Raw genomic sequence first — 24,892 nt, forward strand, 5'->3', positions numbered from 1 at the left:
CAAAACAGTTGTTTTAATAAAACATTCATAATGCTAATGCATTTTCAGAATATACGTATAAACAAAGAAAAGGTCTGAACATGTTAAACTGGCCATTTTGAATGACCCCTGGAATTTAGGGCGGGAAAAAAAAAAATCCCATTAAGTTTAGAAATTTGTTCTCAGAACATTGATACTGCCTCACTAATGCTAAATAAGCACAACGGTACTGTACACGTTCAATATATGATCAACGAATTGTGTCTGCAATTACGTACCTAATTATGTTTTTGGCCTTCTAGAGGCAGACCTCAAAATACCGAGGGCACATTAGAATGCAGCCAGAAATGACAAAACGACAGTCACAACAGCTACATAGTCCAAAGAACAACCTGTCAGTCAATTACAAGTTTGGGCTGCAAAAAAACAAAAAGCAAAAATCCTGAAACTCCATAATGCGGTCAAAACGATTGACTTTGTCAAAAGCAAGCCTGTGCCTCCAATAGCTTCACAATGAGAAAGAAGCCATAGAAAGAGCATTGAAGGAGAAACTGTTCACTCTTTTCTCTTAAATCCCCTCTATTTTTGCCCCCCTTAAGACTCCGGGACGCACAGATGCTGCTAATCAGCCAGAAAGAGGCAGTCTGCCTGAACATAGACACATTCTGACTCTCAAATCAGAAAAAAAAGGAGCAGATAAAGTCAAAGAAGGGCAGGGGAGAGAAGAGAGACAGAGATTCAATACTGAGATACAATGAAGTGTATGAAGAAGCTGAAAGAACAGGAGTCAGTTACACAGCCATGCATTCCGGTTTCCAGTAGAAAACAGGGCTTAACCAAGATTGAGTCAAAATTACACTTCTAAGAAACGTGCACGGACCGCAAAGGATGGGAAAGTGCGAAACAGGAGGAGGATGAGAGAGAAAACGAGTGGGAAGGGGTCGAGTAAGGAGTCTGTTGCAAACTTAGGTCTGAGCAAACATCTAAAGCAGAAGCTGTGCTGGTGAAAAATCAGCCGTGAAGTGAAGGCCCCGTCAGCATTTATGCCATCGGCTTTGAGAGAGAGTGTGCTTATTGGTAAGCAGAAGAAGCGCTGAGTGGTTGCTGTTATGTAACATTGCACCAACGTTATCAAGGTTTATGCAATCGAGGGTTACTGATGTGTGCTGAAGACGTGACCAACCTTTCATTGTTCATGTCCCGCAACACGCCACTTTCACAGCTGCTTTCTTTCTTCAAAATCACAAACCACAACCAAGACGACTGAAATCCAAATTTCCAATCTATATAAAGAAGTGAATAAGTATGTTTACATGTCCAGTTAATTGAAATACGGCAGATTTTGTTGGGCTCCTCAGACTAGTTTTCATCTGCCTCTTCAAACTTAAGTTAGGGTCACATTTACCATTGTTCAGCGAATTTTTGAGGGCAAAAACAAATGAATTGAAAACCAATGATATGATTAAGAATTTCACTTGAGGGCGAATACTTTCTCCACGCAGATTTCACGATTAATCAACTGACAGCTGCTAGGTTTCAAATTATGAGCAGTGCTTCATACAATCGCTACTGAATTGACAATTGACACTGACCCTTTTTTTTTCCTAGTTAGATTTCACCATCATTTTCCTAATGTGACCAGAGCTTAACATAACACAATTTAATATTTGAAAGATTAAAAAATATATCAAATGGCATCTGTCTTTTAGATCATGAGTACAATACTAAGGCCAATCACAGTATGATTAATGTTCACCAAAATTTGGGAAAGCTGGAATTGTCGGATTTCAGTCTAAAGCATTTGATTGACGTAAAAAAGGCTAACTACTACTATAGTAAATACATTAAGCACATGTCAATTTTAATATTAATAGGGGAAATGTTTTTGAATGTGTAGTTGCATGAAGACCCAGTTCTAATTATGCAGAACAGCAGCTTCAGCCCGAAAAAGAGAACCAACGTCACACTGCAAGATGTCCTTGAATTCCTTTACAAGAATGAATTTAAAATATGTACAACAAGACCACATGCCTGCAAAACATTGGCCCTCTGGGTTTTGATTCATTGCAAAGTATTAGTATGTCTCTGAACTAAACTTAAAACTCATAGGTTTGATGTCATTAATAAGTGAAATAAATGTGTGTTTCTATGATAATTCAGGTTAAATGTTTAACTGTTATTTAGCTCCTTTACTTTATCGATGGCAAAGTCATTCCTTCCATTTAAAAAACAAACACCATTTTCATAAACAGCTCCCAACATGACACGACAGTCCAAGTAACTAATACATTACAAATGTGACAAGATTAACGGGTTACAGCGATCACTAAAAGGGGAACCAAAAGAAAAACTGAGTGAAAGATTTTTCTGTGCATTTTTTGAATATGTGCATTTTGGCATTTTTACCCACAGTTTATGCAATATCTCAAAATGCGCATAAAACAGGTGGATGGAAACATAGCTAGTGTTTTTCAAAAATAGCTTACCTTTAACAAAAGTCAACTCTAAATCTCAAACTAGATGGGGCAAAACCAGTATTTGAAGCTGCCTTTAGACAGAAACTCGGATAATTACATGGCTCCCTGGATTCTGACAACTGCATAGACACATATTTAAAAATGTACAATAAGAAAAGAAGCCCGAATCTTAAGCATTAACACCCAGACAGGCTTGACAGGTAAAACGTGGGTGTTTTTTCCCTTTTTCATCAGTTTGTCTCTGGCTAATTTTTAAATCTATAGTTTGAGGGGAGGTAGCAAACTCACAAAATGGCTCTTCTAGCCGTCTCTGCATATTACGCTGGGATAGGAGGTATTTTTAATATCAAAAAGTTGCAATCACCTGTACTCTCAGCATATTGAAGAATAGTACAATTGATCCCTCATAATTGCTCAACGTGGAATCAACTGCAACTTTGTACCTGCCGCTGGTAAGACAGTGAGGTAATATGCTCTAGTTTCATGCTATTCTCTCTCAGGTCCAAAAAGGGTCTTATATAAACCTTTCAGCTGGAGGGCATAGAGCTACGCTTGTGTGGTGCATGAGGGAGAATGAGTGTGTGTGTGTGTGTGTGTGTGCAAGTCAGAGAGATATGAAGTGACGTAGGCCCTGTCGTCAGCAGCTTTGGGAATGAGTGGAGTTTACTCTTTTACTCCCTCACTTACACCCCTCTCGAAACCCCCTCCTTTTCTTCCCTCATTTCAGTGTTCCCTTTTCCTGTCTGATGTTCTGTCTGTTTCTTAGCGGAAGGTTGAAGAGAGAGAACACGCACTGCCTGCAGACAAGGCTTTCACCACAGAGAGATCCAAGTTGGGATGACCTGCATTTGGGACTGTGAAATTCATCTGAAAAAGGGGGGAGAAAATGCAAGACCAGCAGGAAGAGGTATGCTAATGCATAATAAGATGTTATAACAATAATTAAATTAACTTTTATTATTACTACTACTAGAGAGAGCTATTTAGCTGACACAGTTTAACACAAACAATCCTACTTTCCCTTAAGTTTAGGTAAAAAAAAAAAAAAAAGTCGTTCTAAACAGTCACCTGATTAGTTCTTAGTTTAAACACATTAACTCACTTTACCCTACTAACCAAATAAGACTAGAGATGACATTAACAGGAATTATGCAGGAATTTCCTGTAGTAGGGATCCCTTTAGACAAACATGATGTTGTATGACAGCACACGTGTCTGAGAGTGTGTGGGCCAGGGGCTCATACGTTTCATCATAAAATATTTAAAACCATGTTGCTCCATAGCTCAGGATGAGTGAAGCCTACGTCCCTATATGCTTGAAGAAGAGGTGGATAAAAAAACTAAACTAAAATAAAAACAGCATGCCACTCAGGGCTGGTGTATGAAGGACACTGATCTGGCCCTCAGCGAGAGCATCTCAATTTTAAAACAAGCTCCTCTTAAAAGCACTATATAATGCAGAAACCACACAAGAGCAGTGAAGAACTACATGTAAAAAAAAAAAAAAAGCCCTACTAACCAAATGTATAAACATCCCTAACCGACACCCGAAGCTAGTTAATTAATTAAATGAAAAACAGTGTCTGTGAGCCAATAATAAAATCTGTTTTAGATATGCAAAAAGCAGCAAAACAACATGAAGATTCACACATCGTCATCACGCACCTGCAGCGCTTGTGAATGAAAAAAAAAAACATATATGCAAAATATATTTAACTTAAATTAACAGATTAACACAATGAAAGAAAACACTGTGCGACAAATAGTAGAAGTTATATGCTTTGGTTAGTTAGTTTAGCAGAGAGTGCCGTCCTGTTTGTTTTCTTTATTTAACAAAACGAAAAAAGAAAAAAAAAATCATTGTAAGTTTACACAAAGAAAAGGTAAACCCTTTACATATTCTAATGATGTCTTACTCTTATCTGTATGACCATAAATGACAGACTATTTTAAGTTATTTCTGCTGTAATAAAGAAACAATTCAAGCGATTGCACAGGCCACACACACACAGCTAACTCGACATCACAGCCGGTTCATTCTCTAAATAAAATAGTCAACCAAACATATAAAAAGTTACTCTGCTCAATTTGAATAGTCTGTAGTGCAATCTGTGCCATTCAGCATGAGCAGAACAATTTTTGCGGATGTGAAGGATTATGTTTTACGTCGATATCGGAACGCAAATGAAGTACAAAGCCTAGTTTACATAATAATAGTTTAGAATTAGCATCCAAATACATTGTGAATATGGTAACATTTGGATTCGTGTTGAATGAGAGGTAGGCTAAATGAACCCAATGCTGGTTTCTGTTTTAGTTTAGCTTTAAATTCGTTTTTTGCAACTTATTTTTCATCCTTGTCCTGTTCTGAATACCATTAAATTAAAAGGATTTGTTGTGAAGTGAGGAGAACTAAAAAAGCTATAGTATAGCTATGCATATAATGTTTGTAAACATTTTGCTTTACTTACCAGTATTTTACATTAATGTAACAATAAAATGCAACTTATAATACAAATATATAATATTATAAAAGATACAATTGTTATTAATTTACAATTTGCTAGACTGTTTGTATTACAGAAAAGCATGGTAAACTTCTTGAATTTGTATATTATGTGGACATTTAATACAACATTAATAAGTTTAACAAATTAATAAATTAGGGACAACACTATATGAGCACTATGATTGGCCTTTCCCCTGACAAATTTGATAAATTACAACTCCATCTGTAGTCACAGGCAACTTTAATATTGTGGAGAAAAAAAGAAAAAAACGATTGTATCAGTTTTGAAGAATTATTATTCATTTTTATCCCACTGTTTGGCAAAGATCAGCCCACGCATGGATTTTTACATCTGTGTGCCTGGTTATCTAAAAATAAATAAATAAAACAAGCACACACATGCATATATAAAGAGGATTTTAAGAATAAGGTCTATAACATATTTACTTGTATTAGCAGGGCTTTACATGGAAAAACAGGAGGGACGTCGGCCTCGCACCATGTCATCAATCACTCACTCTCCACGTCCTCATTGTTGGAAGGTTTTGAGAACAAGGCTCAACTCTAGCCGGAGCAAAGAGTGGCCACTGTTTAGAGCTGGGCTTTGAATGTGTTCCCTACATACAGCAGGCAGTCACCTCTGGGAAATCCCATACTGCACCGCAACACAAAACACATTTAAGAAAGGTCACAACCCACAGTTTAAGGGGATTTATTCTAGAGCTTTCCATCATATTCCCCAGGACCCCTTTAGCTTTCTCCGCAACCCACTGTCCCCCTCCCCTTATCTTCGCAACGGTGCAGCTGTGCTGCTACACAGAGCTGATGTTCGAAACCGTATGGGAAAGATCAGCTAACATTAGCTAAACCTAGCATTAGCATATTTTCTAAATCAAATTCAGAAACACTGTTAGCTTGAATGAAGGGGGGGGGGGGGGGGTGAAGGAAACTTTGACTGCGGGATACACAAATAAAGCTAGCATGGCATAGCAAGTCTTTCTATGAATGATCCATATTTTCCAACACTGTAAAAAAAAAAAAAAAAAAACTCACCTTGATTTGCCTTTTCTGAGTGGATATAATTTCCCATGCATTAGATTGCCAGACTCTTATTACCTCTGCCTGTAGGCCTGTGCACCTTTCTCTCTCTCCCTCATGTCTAGAAAAGGCTGTGGGCATATTGTTCATTTAAATCTAACAGACCTCAATCTTCCTGTAACTCTACAGCTTAATGGTGCCATTGGAATATATTAGGCTCCATTATGTACCCCAATATAAAACCCCTGTGAAATATTATGCCAAAATCTTGTTCCTCTGAGCCTCTGAGCTTCTGGCAGCGGCAACGGTTGATATCTCGCCGACGATGAAGCCGAGATGGCCTTTTGGTGACCTCACATAAACTTTTTTTTTTTCAGAAGACTTCACAATGAGAGCGAAATTGAATCACAATCAGTCGGTATTGAGAATGATAAGGTGAGAATATGACGACATTTGCAATAAAGTTGAGATCTGGACTTGATATTGCTATTGACTAAGCACAAAGTGAAATAAAATCTGGGGTTTCTTGCAAACTTAACATTTGGAATTCTCAAACTGAAAGTTTCTGCATTGAATACTAGAGGTGTGAATTCTGCTTATTTAAATTTCTCACCAAGGTAGCATTATCTAGCTGGCATAGAGGAGGCCGTCTCAAAATTGCAAGGATGACTTGTTAGTCTTAGAAGTAGTATATACACAGAGCCACAAACAGACTCAGAAAGAAGCTTTTAGATGCTGGGTGGCATGACAGCTCAGTGGAAATGAGCACTGAGTGTTCTAGAATGCTAAGCAAGCCTGGCCAATGACAACAATGCAAATCCCTGTCCTGTTTGAAAACTATTTTAAATGTCCTTTTAACATTCCTCAAAAGGCTGGGTTGTGAACTTTGTCACACTGTATGTACAGCCAAACTATGCAAATCAATCGAATGACTTTAATCAGACATTTGCAAGGCTGTTATGGTTCAGAAGCATAGGCTCACTAAGTGGGTGAAAACTTTAAAAATGAAATCATAGCTACCTAATTGTGCCTACACACTATGTGTCCTACCGCAAACTCGCGGATTTGAATGAGGATAAAAGGGTGTAAAGGGGAAAAATTTGAGCAAATATTCATTTATTGCATTCAGAAGTAGCTATACTTCTTAAAGCAATTGCACCCAATGAGGTGCACTCTTAGAAACTCAATTTGTTGTATTCCTGCTTAACTTCCAGATTTTTCCAGTCTTCAAAACATATTTTATTAATTCCCATGCGTCAATCGTTCAGTCTAGTGTGCCTGTGTCCTTAAATGATCTTTGTCTACACCACATAGTGTTTTAAGAAACAACACAGTTTGGCACTCAATAATGACATCGTTTTACCCTTCAGTGAGTCCTCCATTTCAGTGTGTATGTTAAAAAAAGGCCATTTAATATGCAGTTAAGGACTCCGGGTTCTCATCCTCCTTTACTAATGAATACTCTATATCAGGCCTGAAGAACCACCAGAGAACAAAAAAAAAATGAACTCAGCTGTGTATATCTCATTAAAAGAAGTAAGTCAGTCATTTTGATGTGTGGCACTTTCCATATACCCACAGATGTATGTCAGATGTCAGTTAAGATAAGTTTGGAGCAAAACAATCTAATCTGAAAATGTAAAATATCGTTATTATTGACATAAAATCTGTCAAGAAAATTTCAAGGGAAAAGTGAAATTTAGGGGAAAAATTTATATTAATTTACAACAGGGTGACTGGCCAATGCCGGCTGCTTTTAAGACTTAAACCCTGCAACTGAGAATGATCATTCACAATTCGAACATTTGTACTTATCTCAAAAATGTGCAAAAGAGAGCTAGGTGTTTCTCATACAATGCTGATGTATGGTTTTAGAATATTTATAGCACACACAAGTCAGAACACTTCTTGTAGTGCTATTGCCTCTTTATTTGAAGTTTGAAAGCTTCAGTCAACCTTGTAATTTCAATCAGCACACGTCTTCAAAATGTCTCCTTTTGTACTCTTTGAAAGAAAGTCACATGGGCTTGGAATAAAAATAGAGCGAGTAAATGAGTAGAATTTAAATTTTTGGGTGATCTATCTATTTAAAATAAACCCAGTGTGTAATCTGGGCTGGAACATTCTAATACACAGAGTGGTTTAATGAAGGTCATTAGTTTGCAAACAATAGCCATTAAAAGAGTGCTGGAGCAGGAGGGACGACACTCTCTCCATCCCTTTGGAGTGAATCGTCTTGAGCTCAACCAATCCATCACAGGAAAAACAATCAAGGCAAATATCATTAAACATCCACTGGCCCACAAATATTATATTACAGACGGTTAAAACAGAGTAAGGGGATTGTGAGAAGGAAAGAGACCATAGAGAAAAAAGAAAAGAAAAAAAAACTAACGGAAAGAAAGAGAGAGGATGAAACTGGGAAAGTCATGATGATAGCAGAGTGAAATTTTAGATAAACTCAATCTTGTTGCATGTGTTTTCTAACAGCTGTTCACAGTTGGACAATATGATGTGAATGATAGTGGACAGAGAGCCCATGTTAGTGTGATGACTAATCTCTTCTAGAATGAATTCCTAGAAATTGAAATGAAAATGAAAGTCTCTGGTCACCCTACCCCACTCAAGGTCAAAAGTGATAGACGAAATTACAGTTTCCACCTGTCCTATGCTTCAGTTCAAATATTGAAAAAAGCTTGAAGTTTGTTCAACCGGTATGGGCAGCAAGGTTATTATAGGTTTGCATTTTTAAAATAGTTTATTTTAATATTTTTTAATTTCCTATACATATCAGTTTAGTTTTAGTTAAGTTTCATTAATAGTTTTGTTAGTTATAGTTTATTTTTTATTTTAGGTTTTTATATGTTTAGTTTCAGTGTTAGTTTTAGTAATATTAGTTTTGCCAAGTTAACAGAACACTTCCAGTTAAGACATTTCATTTCAGCAGTTTAATGTTTGCAGTTTACAGTTAACTTGTGTGCAAATCTCTTAATAATAAAAAATAAAATCATTTTTTAAATTTTTTTTAACAATTTGTCATTCATACTCATTCATATTAAAGATGAAATCTTGTTAAACGTGCATGGCGTATAAGAAAAATGAATGCGTATGATTATTCTTTTATGGTTAATCCTTTCAAACATTACCCATTAATGCTTTTTGTCTATTGCATCTTTTAATATCATATACTTAGTTATACTCTTATTCATATACAGTATTCTATTCAAACCAGCCATTTAGTTTACTTCTACTCTGACAAATGTACAACTATTTGTGGGCTAGACACAAGCCCTAGACACACACTTTGTTGTTTCCGTTTTCTGCTCAGTGTTTTATCTTGTCTAATATGTGTGGTATTGTGTTTAGTTTCAAATGAGATGTTTATAGTACTTGGAATTAAGGTACAGCTATATTTGCATAAGGTCTAGACATGATGGAAGTACTTATTTGACAATTTCTGCTTCATAAGGCTGGTTCACACAAAAAGCGGTTTTACTTTGAAAAAGCGCAAGGTCTCGAGACGCCTCTTTTAAAAGTTGAACTTTTTTTTATTTGAGTGCAGCGATTTTAGAACGAAAAACGTGATGGGCAGTGCCCGTTTCAGAGTGTCAGCTTCCTATAGTTCCCATGTCAGCTTCCTCAATGGCCTGTGGACACAGCATTCAAATAATAAAAGGGAAAAAAGGGGCAGGTATGGAAACAAAAATAATTTGTTACAAGTTTCAAAGTCAGTATCAACATATATTTGCAACCCCTTTTTACTTCCAAAATGTGGCAATTCTGAATGTAGGGCCGAACAATGTTTATCCATTAAGACTGGATTAGACAATGAACAGCCCATGTTCCATACCAGAGTTTGGAGTCAATTGTGGAAACTATTTCTCTTCTAATACACCACCAGCACATATTGGATAAAACTTGAGTAAAGATTAAAAAGAATTTTTTTTCTTTGCAATAACATTAACTTGTTGATATATAGTTTATTATTAATAATAATAATAATAATTGTAATAATAATAACAACAACAAAAGTGTACTTAGGGCACTACCGGATTTATGGAAATCAAACAATGAAAACAGATCATACTTTTCTTTGCAACTTATTTTCAAATTGTGAGTTAAATGTAGATTATTTTTCAATAAACTATTCAAACTATGTAAATCATTTCCCACCTTTTCCCAACTTCTATAAACATGCTTTGAAAGACTATATGCACAGCTCTCATAGTACAGTATCGCTGGGATGGTATTGGTCCTCTCCAGCGAATTGGACGAGGGAAGCAGGCTGACCTACATGCAGCAGACCCTATATCCCAGATAGACTGGCAAACCCTGAGGCTGCCATCCTGCCCTTGCTCGCCCACTTACTGACAAGACCCAACCCGTCAAACTGGGTCGCTGGTGCTGATACCGAGCAGACCTCTCCCTGCGTCCCTCAGCCTAGGGCAGGTTGAGCTGGCAAGCTGGGCCCTCTCCGCCTGCATAAGATCATTCCAGAAGGCCTGGAGTTTGAGGGGTTGGGGGTTGGGCGTCCCCACTATACGCATGGTGTTCTGGGTCAACGTCACAGAGAGAGAGTGGAATGGCCCAAATGATGGTGGAGGCCTGCCAACGGCCACCCAGTCTCACACTCAGAGGTGTGTAGTCCATAGACACAAACAAATATACATTACACACTCTAGCACACATTGGTCAAAATTCACAAGAGGGCTAAGCCTGTGGGTCACGTGTGTACACATTTGAATAATGTCCCCAGACACTTTTCACTTTATGCAACCAGGTCACAAATCCCTTAATGTGTCCTACTTCATATCCAGGCATTACCACAAGCTATGGGTGTCATTCACAAAGACATTCACAAACACACTCTCACACATACACAGTGGTGTGTCAAAATGCCAGCCATCGGTTGCCCGGGGTGCCGTGCTGTTTAGCACTGCTGTTCAATTCTATGACATCTGCTGTTTCAACCGTGAGATGAAACCTTCCTGAAAGCACCTCTTTAAAGTACATCTCACCTGGTGGCTAACACTGACCAAAAGCCAATATGCCAAAGGTATGAAAGAGTGATTGCCTTAAAAAAAAAACTGCTTAACGGCTCTCTCCATAGAGGAAATGGTTTAAAATGGTAAGCCCTATTCTCTTCGTGAGGGGACCATCTTAGCTCCCACTGCATGACAGAGGAGATATTTTAATCTTGGAAGGGAGGATAAAAGAGAGAGGGAGAAAGTGAGAAAGTGTCCTCAACACAGGCCCAGCTTTGCACAGTACAGAGACTCCCTCTACAGCATCTAGAGGAGGCTTAATCCATCTGAAGAGAGCAATACCCTTTGGCAGCACACATGCTGAGCTGTCCAGCACCCCTCCCATGATTTCCTGTGGACTAAGAACACCGGTCGACCAGTAGCGACACTCGCTCCCACAAGGTTCAGTCATCAGAGAAGTCTCACTGACCAAGTGTAGGGTCAGACCACACAAATCACTCCACCTCACCGCATCAACTCAAGAGAAGACAGACGGGGGCTGAGGTATGTTGAGGGTTGAAAGGCATTAAGAGAGTGTGGAGGAAAGACTAAAATCATTCATCAATTGGACTGTTTATCTGTGGAAAGAAGTAACAGTCTCCAAATCGTATGCAGTTCACTGCCAGACTGCAGACAACTCTAAACAGATCTACAAAATACGGGAACCTTGAAGAGAGAGGAAAAAAGACAGGGAGAGAGGGAGAAATATGGGGGAGAGAGGGAGGGAGAGAGAGGAAAGGAGAGAGAGAGAGAGAGAGAGAGAGAGAGAGAGAGAGAGAGAGAGAGAGAGCGCACGAGAGAGAGAGAGAGAGAGAGAGAGAGAGAGAGAGAGCGAGCGAGTGAGAGCGCGAGAGGGGGAGAGAGAGAGAGAGAGATAGAGAGAGAGAGAGAGAGAGAGAGAGAGAGAGAGAGAGTGAGTGAGTGAGTGAGTGAGTGAGAGAGAGAGCCTGAGAGAGAGAGCGTGAGAGAGAGAGAGCCTGAGAGAGAGAGAGAGAGAGAGGAGGGGGCGGATACGGATGAGCTAACGTACTAAAACCAATGCATCAAACCAATGCACTGCTTGGAGTGTGATGCGTCAGCAGTACATTCACGTTTTCATTGAAGGACAAAAAGAAGAGCAGGCAAGTAAGCCTGCGTCCCGGGTGCCTGCTACTGCACCACAGAACACAGCGAAAAACATCAGTGTACAGCAGCAGGAAGGACTAACTCGGTGCCGGCGAGGTTAAAAATAAAAAAAGGAAAGAAAGGAGGGAGCAAGGAAAGATGTTGCCATGGGGAGCCACTTTTCCCTTGCCTCAGCGCTCGTCCACCAGCTTGAGCCGGACAGCTGTGCCGCTGACAAAGCTGAGAGCTTCAACTCTGCACTGAGCTCAGAGTACTGCAGCGCTATACGGATACTTCTCTGATCAACACAACGTCACAGAGAGGGGGGAGAAACACACTCCTTTTTCTCTCATTCCAGGGAGAGAGAGAGAGAGAGAGAGCACGCTCGAAAGCAGGAGAAAGCGAAGGAGAACGAGGCAGAGAGAGAGTGATCTCTCTCCAGTGAACGAGCCTTCTTACGGAGCTGTCTCTGCACTGATGCCTCCCTTTACACCTTCCCTGGACTCTCATCATCAACTTCTTACAGAAAATTATAAGGATAATTGGGAAGTGTGTAGAAAGAACCCTGAAGCCTTCGCTGTGTGAGAGCGTGTGTATGAAGATCGAACCCGGAGCTACTTAAGGAAAGAAATGCGCTAATGACCGCAGTGTCACTATCTTTTCAGCTGGACAAGGTGCTGACAAATCGAGCAGACAAAACATACTGAGAGAAAGGGAGACGGACAAAGTAAAGTGAGTGGAAACATTAGAGGGGCACTTTTATTATTCTTTAAACAAAGCATAGACAAACATTTGAAAAGACTGGATTTCTCATTCTTATTCCTCTCTCTTTCCCCCCTCTAACTACCCCTCCCTTTTTTCCTCCCCCTACACTGGTTTAGCATGTGTGAGCGGTCCTCTATGGAGACACAGGCATTTAGTAGCAGCGTCAAGCGGAGGTATCCAAGGACAAGCATCTGTGGATAGTGCGAGAGCGAACGCTTCTATAGGAGCCAAACTGGATTGGTACTCTTGCCTAAAGCTCTGAGGCCCTGCAGAGCCACTACACATCTTCTCGGATGCTCCTCTGTGGATTTATTAGGGGCCATTTTGGCATTCATCTCTTGTTTTCTGACAAATGAAAAAAGAGGAGGCTTTGCTTATCCTGGGAATATAAGAATGTGGAAAAAATCTATTTTGTGATTGCAAAAATTGGACGTATAAAACCGTTGAGGTAGGTGTTGAGCCTTTCAAACCATTTTATACATAAAATATAGTCCCCTGCTTTATTTAATTCATTATACCTTGGCTTTTCACTTCTCCCTCTTTTCTCGAGTACTTGTCACTGAACGTTTAGCCTCCAGTTCAGTAAATGGAAAAACAATCTAGAGTTTTGTTTAACCCAGGGTAGGGCTTCATTAGTCAGAGGTGAACCCCTCCCCTTCCCCCCGCTTACTACCCCCTTCTCCCCAACCACCATCATCACCCCACGCCCCCCCCAGACGATGCTGAATTATGAATGTGCCACATCATGAGTCTCCTGGGGCGGGTAGCTGTGCGTCGAGCCAGGAAAGCCGCCCTGCTCTGTGTCCTGTTCCTCATGGTTCAAGTGTGCGTGGAGGTGGCGGCCGCGGCAGGGCCCCAGGGCTGCCCGACTGATTGCTCCTGCAACAACCAGCTCAGCAAGGTGGTGTGCACCAGGCGTGGGCTCTCTCGTGTGCCACCAGGAATACCCAGTAACACCCGGCACCTAAACCTGATGGAGAACGCCATCGAGGCTGTGCAGGCCGACTCTTTCCGCAACCTCCATCACCTGGAGGTATTGCAGCTGGGTCGCAACGCCATTAGACAGATTGAAGTGGGAGCCTTCAGTGGGCTGACCAATCTCAATACACTGGAACTATTTGATAACAGGCTGACAGTGGTGCCAAGTGGGGCATTTGAGTATCTGTCCAAGCTACGAGAGCTGTGGCTGAGGAATAACCCCATTGAAAGTATCCCATCGTACGCATTTAACAGAGTGCCATCTCTAATGAGATTGGATCTGGGTGAACTTAGGAAACTGCAGTACATCTCAGATGGGGCTTTTGAGGGTCTAGTCAACCTCAAGTACCTCAACCTGGGGATGTGCAACATTCGAGGAGAGATGCCCAACCTGACGCCTCTGGTTGGGCTGGAGGAGCTGGAAATCTCAGAGAACCTCTTTCCTGAGATCAAACCAGGTTCATTTAGAGGACTGTCTTCACTCAAAAAGTTATGGATCATGAACTCTCAAATAGGGCTAATTGAGCGAAACGCATTTGATGACCTGGCCTCATTGGTGGAACTGAATTTGGCCCATAACAATCTAAGCTCACTGCCCCATGATCTCTATACCCCACTTAAGTACCTGGTGGAACTTCACCTCCACCATAACCCCTGGAACTGCGGCTGTGACTCACTCTGGCTAGCACGTTGGCTACGCGAGTATATACCGACCAACTCGACATGCTGTGGGCGTTGTCACTCCCCAGCACACATGAGAGGCCGCCAGTTGGTTGAGCTGGACAGGGGTGACACTGGGGCAATGCAGTGCTCTGCCCCTTTCATTGCTGATGCCCCGAGAGATCTGAATATTTCTGCTGAACGTGTGGCAGAATTGCGATGTCGAACAGCGGCAATGTCTGCCGTGCGATGGCTCCTACCAAACGGGACTGTTCTAACTCATGCATCAAGCCACCCACGGATAACCGTGCTAAATGATGGGACTCTTAACTTTTCAAATGTGCTAGCAGGTGACACGGGTATGTATACCTGCATGGTGTCCAATGCGGCAGGAAATTCCAACGCTTCAGCCTATTTAAATGTAAGCGCGGCTGAACTCAACACATCTAACCTCAGTTACTTCACCACAGTCACAGTGGAGGTACTGAACACCACATCTGAAATGCCCAAGCCTAAAACCACCACAACCACAGCAAGCGCCAGCACCACTACCACGGCCTCGCCATCCGTCTTTCAACCGGTTTTTATCTCAACGCCTACAGTCCTGCTCCAGAGCACTGACACTCCCCCAAGTAGTCCATCTGTTGTACCTGGCTCAAAAGTGACAACAGGAAAGCCGCCCAACCCAGCAAGTACCAGTCTGGATGAGGTGATGAAGACAACAAAGATCATTATAGGTTGTTTTGTTGCAGTAACCTTGCTAGCAGCAATCATGTTAATTGTATTTTATAAACTACGAAAGCGGCATCAGCAGAGGAGCACGGTGGATGCAGCCAGAACTGCGGAAATTATTCCGGTAGAGGAAGAATTGCCACCACCAGCATCTGCTGCCAATATACCAGGGGAGGGGGTACGGACTCTCCCAGAGATAAGGGATCATAACAGTATTTACAAAGTGGACTACAACACCCACAAATCTGACTACAGCTACAAACCAAAACTAGAATACAGTACCCATAAGTCCAAGCAAGATTTCAGCATCCACAAACACAAGTCAGACTACAACACCTACAAACCTAAAACAGACTATACGTACCAACCTACTCTGGAATACAGCTCTCATAAACTGACGGACTATTCACACAAGTCATTGCCGGATTACCACATACACAAAAAACCTGAGCAGAGTCCCTACAAATCTGGATATAGTACTCACAAACCTGACTACAAATCTCATACTCCTAAACCAGACTTCAGTCCATTCAAACCAGAGTATGGTGTTCCGAAATCGAAAACTGACTACAGTATGCCAAAACCCAAATCCGATTACAGCCCCTTCAAGACAGACTGTAGCCTTTTCAGACCTGACTACAGTGCTTTCAAGGCAGAGTACAGCCCCTTCAAAGTGGAATATGTCAGTTGTGACTACAGCCCCCACAAGCCCAAAATGGATTACAGTCCTCACAAGGTGGACTACAACCCACATAAGATCGACTACAGCACCCTGAAGCCCAAATACAACACTTACAAGGCACCAGGTCATAGTGCCAAATGGACAGAAAGTAACAGCATTGGAAATTCTCTGCCTCGAACCTTGCCCACTGCTATTCCTGAGGCCCTTGTCATAAAAACTCACACCAAGGAGAAAGTACAAGAGACTCAGATATAATCTGCCCCCAACAAATCAGAACCTCAGTCAAAATGACCCTCTCGCTCCCTTATAAGCCCACCCTCACCCCAGCATAAAAACATGCAATAGAATGCACAAAAGAGAAAAAAGACAGGAACTACTTTTTTTTTTTTTTGTACAGAGTGCAATTCCTAAAGACTGATTCTTGTTGTACATGCTTATAAATAAATATATATGGAAAAACTGAAACTACCATGGGCTGGTAATAGACAAGCAGATTATATAAAAAAATAATAAATTGAAACTATTTTCTAACTTATAACTCCTATTTAAAAAATGAGTTGTTTTAAGATGCTGTACTGAATTTAAGAAATGAGGGTAGTCTTGTTTAAAAAGGGCATTCTGTGTGATTTCTAAATACTACAGAGAATGCAGTGAAAAATACAACAACAAAAAAACATTTATACTGAGAAGTCTTTCTTTAAAAAACAGAAAAGAAAAAGGTCAATGTTGATCTTTGCAGGTTTATCTTGTAAAAGCACCATGAATTTGTACTGTGCCAAATGTTACAAATGCAATAAAAGGATTTTTGGAAGAAGAAAAAAAAAAGGACCATTTAGATTTTTTTTTTTCCCTCTCTTGATGTACTGTTGCGATCAGCCAAATGCTTTAGACACTGCAGTAGGGCTCACTGCAGTTCTGCTTTAACCCTCAGAGTGCTGGGTGCCGCTCAAGTCTAAAAGGCTGGGCAGAGGCTGCTTTTCTTTCTTTTTCCTTTGTATGCTTTCCAGCACTGCAGTGGTTTAACTGAGCTTATATAATTTATTGGTGAACTGCTATTTTGTCACAAGAGACGGCTGGTTAAAAAAACTAAAAATTCACTGCCTTAAGGTATTACCCAAGTTCTGCCATTAGTGTCAGGTAAACATTATTGTGAAGTTGTTGCACGTTGTTATTTGGACAAGTTCTGACTGCAGGTGGTTTCAAAAGACATTAAACGAGAACGAGGTCTGCACACACACAAAAAAAGGCTAGCCTGCCTTTGCTTATAGCACTTCAGAGTAGTCTGGTCAAAAAGGGTTGGTTAAGCAATTTGAAAAAATATTGTGAGGGAAGCATCCATTTATTTTTAACCCAATTTTTTTTACTAGAACTGGAAAATATATATGTTGATAAAGCATGAAGTATATGAAAATTTAGAGGTGTCTGATAAAACAAAATTTGTATTGTATCACTACTCATGTCTAATGCATTGGCTCATAAACGTGTAAGAAATCACACAAATGGGCAGTGAGGCGTCATAAGTCAAGCAGCTTTTGTATGCTCATAAGAGGTGCGTCATGACATATTGCACAGGCTCATAAGCTTTGACTGTGACGTGTGCAATACTGCGTACCTCTCACTTGTATGGCTTGTTTGAATGCCAGCAACTGCTTTCTATCTTGGCTAATTGAAATGCAAAGACTGAGAAATAATGAATGATATAAAAAAAAATAGGCCACAAATTGATGGCATATTAGAGGGTAATAAAATATAATATATGTTTGCATTGCAGGGTATATTGGCTGAGTGCATGCAGGCTGTCTGGGAGATTAAAGCTGATTACATGATAATTGATCCAGCTCACATAGATACACACCCTTCAAAAAGTTGGGGCATCTTTTCACAGTGAGACACAGTACCCACAGTACACCTAGAAAAAACATGCAAGCACACACACACACACAACAAAAAAGATTGCTGCTTTAGGCTGTGCAGCGCCCCAGTTAAGACCGGCCTCACACTGTTTGTATATGCGCTTTAAAAAAAGAAAGTCAATGGTAGCAGTATTTCTGTATTCAGTGTCTCTATGAGTAATTTTGACTGTTCGTCAAAGGGCTGTAGGATACGTTTACACCACAGGGCTCGATTTAGTGGTAATTTGGGGAAAATGTTGGTAAGTGTACGGACAGGTAAAATAACTATATAGCTATCTCAACAAATCTAGTATTCGTTCGAACTTGAACTGATGCCACTTTAAAATAACACCCGTCTCCACCTTCACACAGCGAATAAACGCAAAAAAAAATTGTTTTTCTACTTAAACAGAACTTAAAGTTGAAGTATAATTTCAGCACCACATAGGGCATGAAATGGAATCAATATTTTTTTTCTCCAAACAAGTCTCCCAGTCTTGCTTTCCATCATTTGACCAAACAGTTAACCCCGCCCCAAAATCAACTCCTATTAGACTACTAAAACATCTGCAAATTTATCAAGGGTATGAAAAGTTAAAAAGAAAGAAAAAAAAAAGATCAGGCACTACCTGCCTTAGTTTTTTATATATATATATATATAAATATATTCAGGTAGAGCATCATATTATCAGAATATTCACAGCTTATAACCCTTGTTCTGGGGTCTTCACAAACAAAGCCGCTGTTGCCGCAATAACTTTAAAAACTGCAATTATAGCCAGTGAGCTGCCGCTTATGCAGCCGAACGTCAGAGCTATAATTGCCAGTCTGGTTTTAATGGAGTATTGTACAGGACTGAAGTGGATCCTTGTGCAAGCAGCATATAAGAGCAGAGAAAGAGAATAAAGGAAGAGGGCGCATTCTGCCGAAGGGTTTGAGAACCCTTCATGCTCTTCAGCCCACTAGTGAGAGAAAGTGACCCGCATTCACCAAACTAGGCTGCAGTGTGGCTCATGAGGCAGACAGTTACAATAATATATCGGTTTAAACACAAGAGGGAATAATAGAGGAGATACTATTAAGAAATTACACAAGAGAAGTGGGGGGTTTAGGTCGGCACAAGCATTTTCAACATATCAATTACAAGGCAATGCATTTTGGCTAAATATTGCATATAAAAACAAGCATGTGAATCAAATAAGATTGAGATTTAGACAGCATGGGACTAGAAAGAGCAATTGTGATGCAGTTTGAAAGAGAAGGGTTTTAGAGTGAAAGCGTAAGGCACGGCTGCCAGCTACAGCCGAAGAGAGGAAGGTTACAGCTGTTATGACTGGGCTGTACCAGTGGAGGTGTAAAAAGTGGGTAGGGGCATTAATAAACTACAGGAATGTAGATAGTGGGGCAAGTGATGGACAACCCTGAAATGAGGTCAGAAACCTGGCTCATACTGTACCTTGCAGGGAGGGTATGACTATTATGGTGCTGTTGATGGTGAGAATATCTGCTGTATGTCTTCATTTCTTGTGCTTAAAGGGGTCATTAACAGTTGATTTCTGTCCCCCACACATAAAAGATGCGTTTTATTTATTAGGGTAATTAAAAGTGATAGACTGCTATACTGCCTAGGCTGCTCAAATGGCTGATATCGCACCATTTCCTTTCTGTAACCAAGATCTACTTGGCTAAAAATAGAAATTGTAAAGAACTGAATTTTGGTTTGGTTCCAATTATTCCATTATTCCAATTCCAGGTCCATCAACAATTTTTTTGTGCTTTTAACAAGACACTAGAAATAAAATACAGAAAAAAATACATATTTTAATAATACACTGATCAATTCAGTTATTTTTAGTGATTGCAATACATTCCAATTTGTATCATGCAATCCAATAACTAAATGGTTATCATGCAATCCAATAATAACTATATATTATATATTAAAAGAAAAAAAAAGTTGCTGTATTTCTTTCATTTTTTTTTTAAATCTCGCAAGCCTCAAGTACAACATAATAACAGAAAACAAATTTGAAGCTTTGAGTCATTAGTTTGGCTGGACTACTCTGACCATGCTAAATGGTATTGATTCACTAAAAATAATTGGTTCACGAGAAGTCAGTTTGAGAATCACATGGTCGTAGATTCAATTGCAATGTTGTTGTTTATGAAATGGAACAAGTTCACAATTCCCAACCCTATCCGAGCCAAAGTATTCATAGTGAACAGTAGTGATAGTTCCTCTTGCATCAGCTCCAAAATCTACCAAATGCGTTGTCAATAGATAATATATAATCCATAACTGATTAAAATACGTATTAGTTCCATTTCAGATTCATTTTTATATAACTATGCATTTCCTGGGAATTAAACTCATGACCTTGGTATTGCCAACATCCTCCTAGTTGAGCTACAGGAACATAACTGGCACTTACTTGTAATTTCTGACAATCCGTGTGCATTTATAATCTGCCTCGCACATGCTAACTGCTTAGTCTGCTGTGGTTTATATGAGAATATTTGTATAGTTCTTACATTATTTGCCAAAACACCCCTTTTACAAAACCTAACAGAGTGTTTGTCATTGTCTGACCTTCTCGTTGGCAGTCCCAGGAGTGCTCCTGAACAGATGTTAACTGGCTGCACTTCTGTCTGGGCCTCAGTTCTGGCCGAAAATAAAAGTAGAGGCTTTATGACGGCCACCGAGGGCCCCTAAATGAAAGGCAGCACAGTTAATCACCGTTTTGTAAGGTTTTGTGTTCTATCCGTATCCTCGTCCATAAAGGGGGAGAAAAGGGTCCAATTACCCATGAAGTAAACACAGGAAAGAGCAGTGCTGGGGTACCAAGTCACCCGTCATTAATTCAGATGCCACTGTCTGTGGTTAATGGCCGATGCACAGATTCTGTCTCACCATTTGTTAACCTCTGAGCTGGCATACTGATGCGACCTAGCACTTAAAAAGGAGGAAACACAAAAGGCGTAGATGCTCTATATCTTCAAACAGTCGCAAATCAAGGAACTCTTTGGACAAACAATACTCGCATCGCATAAAGATAGTCATTATATGCGCCTGAAGACCAAAAACACAGAACAAGGGTTCTCAATAGACAAAGCAGGTAGTAAAACTGTCACCATGCACACACTAGCACATCCCTTGGTGAGTGTTTAAAGTAGAGATCTATCTGAGGTTTATAGGCCCCTCTCTGTGGCACATTTGCATCTCTTCGGTGCCATTTCACATACCTCTGGTGTCATAGGGGTTTTGGGAGATAGCTGTTCCAGCCTGTTCCATTTTAACTTCATGCAAATGGCAGCGGCGCGAGGAAGAGCTGTGCCCCCCCTCTATCCTCGACATGTTTAAAACACGACCCAGAGGGCATGTGCTTCAGATGCAGGATGCTGGGTCGAGCGCAAGCACTGCAGCAAAACGACTCCATTTGGTGCACTTTGCACTTTTTTCCGATGTCTGACAAACAGCTCCTACGACTTCAAAAGGGAAAAATTAAACAACGTGGATGCCCAAGACAGCAGTTATCAGACCCCCTCTGATTCACTATGTCAAAGTGGCATAAGCACATGGCTTCCAGCGAAAAGAAAAGAGGAAGAGAGGAGGAGGCATGGGGGGAAAAATGTGGGCCATTTGAAATGCTATCTATCTATAGCGCTTGCATATTACGTTAATATTTTGTTGCAAAAGATCTGTTTTAAAAACAAAAAAATGAGAATGCATTGAACGCATATTAACCAGGCTGGTGCATCATGGGACTTGTAGTTCTTTAAAAGCTATAATCTTATTTCTTTTATTTATTGTCACCATTTAGGAAGCTATTGAACTGTGCATAATTGCTTATGCAAACGCGGTATTCAAGGTGATGGATTTAAATCAAATATATTAAGAAACAGTAAGAGCAGTTATACAATTCTCAGATGGTTTTATGAGCAGGAGGCAGGCAGTCTCTAGTTTTTAATAGACCAACATAAATGCTTTTTGAAAAATAGAGCGAGAGACAACAAAATGAAAACGGACTCTAAATAAGATTGCTTGAGAAACACAAAGGAGTACTCGCATCTTTGTAAAGTCTTATCAGCAAGGCTCTGTAAAAACACTATTTCTGATGGACAGGACCATAAAAACACACAGAACAATGTAAAATGGAGACTGCGACCAACAGAGAAACTGTTTATCAGGACAACATGCTGAGTGCAGCAAAACTCATTTTATGCTTCTGTCATTCAAAAGTCGAATCTTTTGTAAAGTCAGGACAATATTCAATCAACATCAGTGAACTAGGAGTCGACATACTGTACTGTAATAATATACGGCATACTGCACATGGCAGTGTCACATGACCGACAACCTCACACTGTCACAAAAAAAGTATTAAAACGCTACCTTTAGAGGTACAACAGTTTATCACTGGGCTAGTACATTCTTAAGGCTAACTTACACTGTACCGACAGATTGTAAATCAGCCGATTACAGTATGTACGTCACTTTTCCTACATTCCACGACCCAACAAACAACTGAACATGAACAAGCACGAGAACAAGCACGAACCAATGGGCAACAGATGTCGACAGGGGAATGAACGCATCTATTGCTGTTGGTTGACGTCTGTCAGTGCAGTGTGAATTAGCCTTTAAAAAGGACAACTTTGTACTTTATCCTAAAATGTGTCTATACTGTACTTTAGAGTAGTAATATGTAACCTTAAGGTACAACTATGAACCTTTTATAGGTAAATACATTTAACCCCCATGCAGAGACAAGTTGTAAAAATGTTGCCAAGTTTTTCTTTTCCTGAGAATTCAGCTGCGGAAATCTCAATGTGGTTATAGAAATAATACAGTAGTTATGCATTTGCGGTGTTCTGCAGGGATTTTTTTGTGATGCAAGTTAAATTCGTATAAATCTAAATATAAGATTTTATAGTTATTTAATCTTAACAGTTTTGGAGATTTTGGTCTTTCCCCACTCAGCTCTGCTTTATGCATTTTTGCCAAAGAGAAAAAAAGCTCCCTGTAGTGCTGCCAAGATGGCCGCCGAGCGAATTAACTATGCTTTTGATGATCGACAGACACTATAACGTCTGCTTAAGACGTTTTTGTTAGTCTCTTTGCCTAAAGCAGTGAGAATGGGCTTCCTCCGGCAATCCTGGAGGGAAAATGGGAGACATATCTGGTGCATCCTTGCATCAGCATTACCCATCTCTAAAAGTTCAGAGAGGAAACTCCTAGTACCTGTCGATCATTCAAAACCCCAAAGTCTGAGGAAAAACAAAACATGTTACTAACAGGGGGCACCGCCTAGTATGCATTCAAGTACTAGTTTTGTTTACATTCACCTGTGACATGCTAATTAACTGAAAGTGCACCAAAGTAACAGGTACGCTGACACGAGCCACGTCTCTGAAGCGGGTCATATTTCAGAACGCTCTGAAAGGCACATGCTCTAATCAGCATGCATTGCCCTGAAGGAAGCGGCACACAAACGCAGCCAGGCCAGCCTGACATTTCCTGGCTGATGGAGGTTAGCACCTGCTAAATCAGCTCAGGTGACAGCACACCGAGCGGCAGCAGCTTCATTTCTAGATGCGAGCACTGATGCCAAAAGAGCGCTGGATACATAGAGTAGATTAATACAGCTGTAAATCTAAGCCAGCATACCAGAGGCTTCTGGGAAATGAAAGAGATGCACTTGATGCATAGGCTACGCCAGAAAGAGGTCATGCTTAAACTATTTTCCATTTTAAGGCAGCGAAACTCTGTAAGAACACAAACTTGGCTTGCCGTACACCTGCGCTAGCTCAAATCCCACGCTACTCCCGCTGAACATAAACATCAAGAGCTTAGGCCCCAGGCCCATGGCGCAAGACGCTTCAGGTGCCAGGTTTTGCGTGCCGCGCTGGCAGACGGGCGCAAGCCTTGTGCGCAAGAAGCTCGGATATCGTCGGGCACCTCGCTGGCATGCAGCAGGGGTGAATCGAGCAGCCCGGCACATGGCTCACCTCCCAATTGTGCTGGCACAGGCCATGCTAACGTGTCTAAATCATGACAAACAAAGCCATTAGCAGCCCGTTGGAAGTTCAGAAAAGATAAAGCCACAGGGGGAAGTGTACCTGTGCGAAGGATGGGAAGCTAACTTCATCACTTTTAAAGATGTGGAAAAGCACAGGAAGGCCAAATTCCAGCCACATTCTGGCACAAGAATGTGTTCAAGAAAAGCAATAAAGAGAAAGAAAAGCGATGGCGTTCCTCGGGCCGAACGCTATACCTAGCGAGCATCTTGCTGTCAGCTCGCGCTCCGCAGTTAAGACGGCTTTCTCTGAACCTCCCTGCTCAGGCGTGAAAAAGCTCCATTTCAGAGTTCTGGCTGGCGGAGCCACAAATGCACATGCTCCTAATGCTCTCATTAGTGTAATTGAGCAAAAATGTCAGCATAGCTGCAGCTATTTCCATTTTCTTTTTTAAGTTGTGCAGAACTCATTTATAGGTGCAGGCTGGAACACAAATGATGAGAAAACTCTCAGAAGCGCGAACATGTTTTTCTTTTTTTTGCCGAACGCATTTGTGCGAAACCTGTGTTCTTTGTAAAGCACTTTAAGAGGCAGATGCTTTCTCGTCTATAATACTTGTATTATCGCACACGCTACAGCGCTAACAGACTTGTCCAAACGCGCACACACAAGCAGAACAGATAACTATTTGGATTGGATTAACAACCGCTATGATCTAGACCATATGGTATCTCTTTTTTTGCCAATTACCCTTTATAGCTTTGCCTTTTGCACCATCAGTCAATAGTGCTGCTTGAAGTGGCTGCAAGTATCAGAAAGTAATGTGTAATGTTGGGTCAGCCATCTTGTTAATGTGACTTCGCACAGCTCTTGTTCTGCCTAAAGCGAGAGCTATGAGACCATTACGGGCTCTGATACACGCGTATACAGGACAAAAGTAATGAAACAATCGCCTGTGACGAACTTACAGATCGCATTACAATAACAAAGCCACACTGACCCAGACACTTCACTACAAACACAAACACTCCCAT

The 24,892-nt window shown here is 40.7% G+C and overlaps 2 protein-coding genes across 2 annotated transcripts in view; one reads left to right on the forward strand and one right to left on the reverse strand.

Annotated features, from left to right (window-relative positions):
* The window catches only part of snd1 (staphylococcal nuclease and tudor domain containing 1), a 99,676-nt gene that overhangs the window by 13,597 nt on the left and 61,187 nt on the right, over positions 1-24,892 (reverse strand). The window lies entirely within an intron of this gene.
* Positions 12,081-16,757, forward strand: lrrc4.1 (leucine rich repeat containing 4.1). Its single transcript, XM_079624238.1, has 2 exons — positions 12,081-12,863; positions 13,013-16,757. The coding sequence occupies exon 2, from the start codon at positions 13,630-13,632 to the stop codon at positions 16,201-16,203; it is 2,574 nt and encodes an 857-aa protein (XP_079480364.1). The 5' UTR covers positions 12,081-12,863; positions 13,013-13,629; the 3' UTR covers positions 16,204-16,757.

The sequence above is a fragment of the Phoxinus phoxinus genome, assembly GCF_949152265.1.
Source record: "Phoxinus phoxinus genome assembly, chromosome: 9".
Taxonomy (NCBI): domain Eukaryota; kingdom Metazoa; phylum Chordata; class Actinopteri; order Cypriniformes; family Leuciscidae; genus Phoxinus; species Phoxinus phoxinus.

Excerpts from the sequence above, each read along its gene's own strand:
- lrrc4.1 (XM_079624238.1), top strand. The coding sequence starts at position 13,630 with ATGTGCCACATCATGAGTCTCCTGGGGCGGGTAGCTGTGCGTCGAGCC.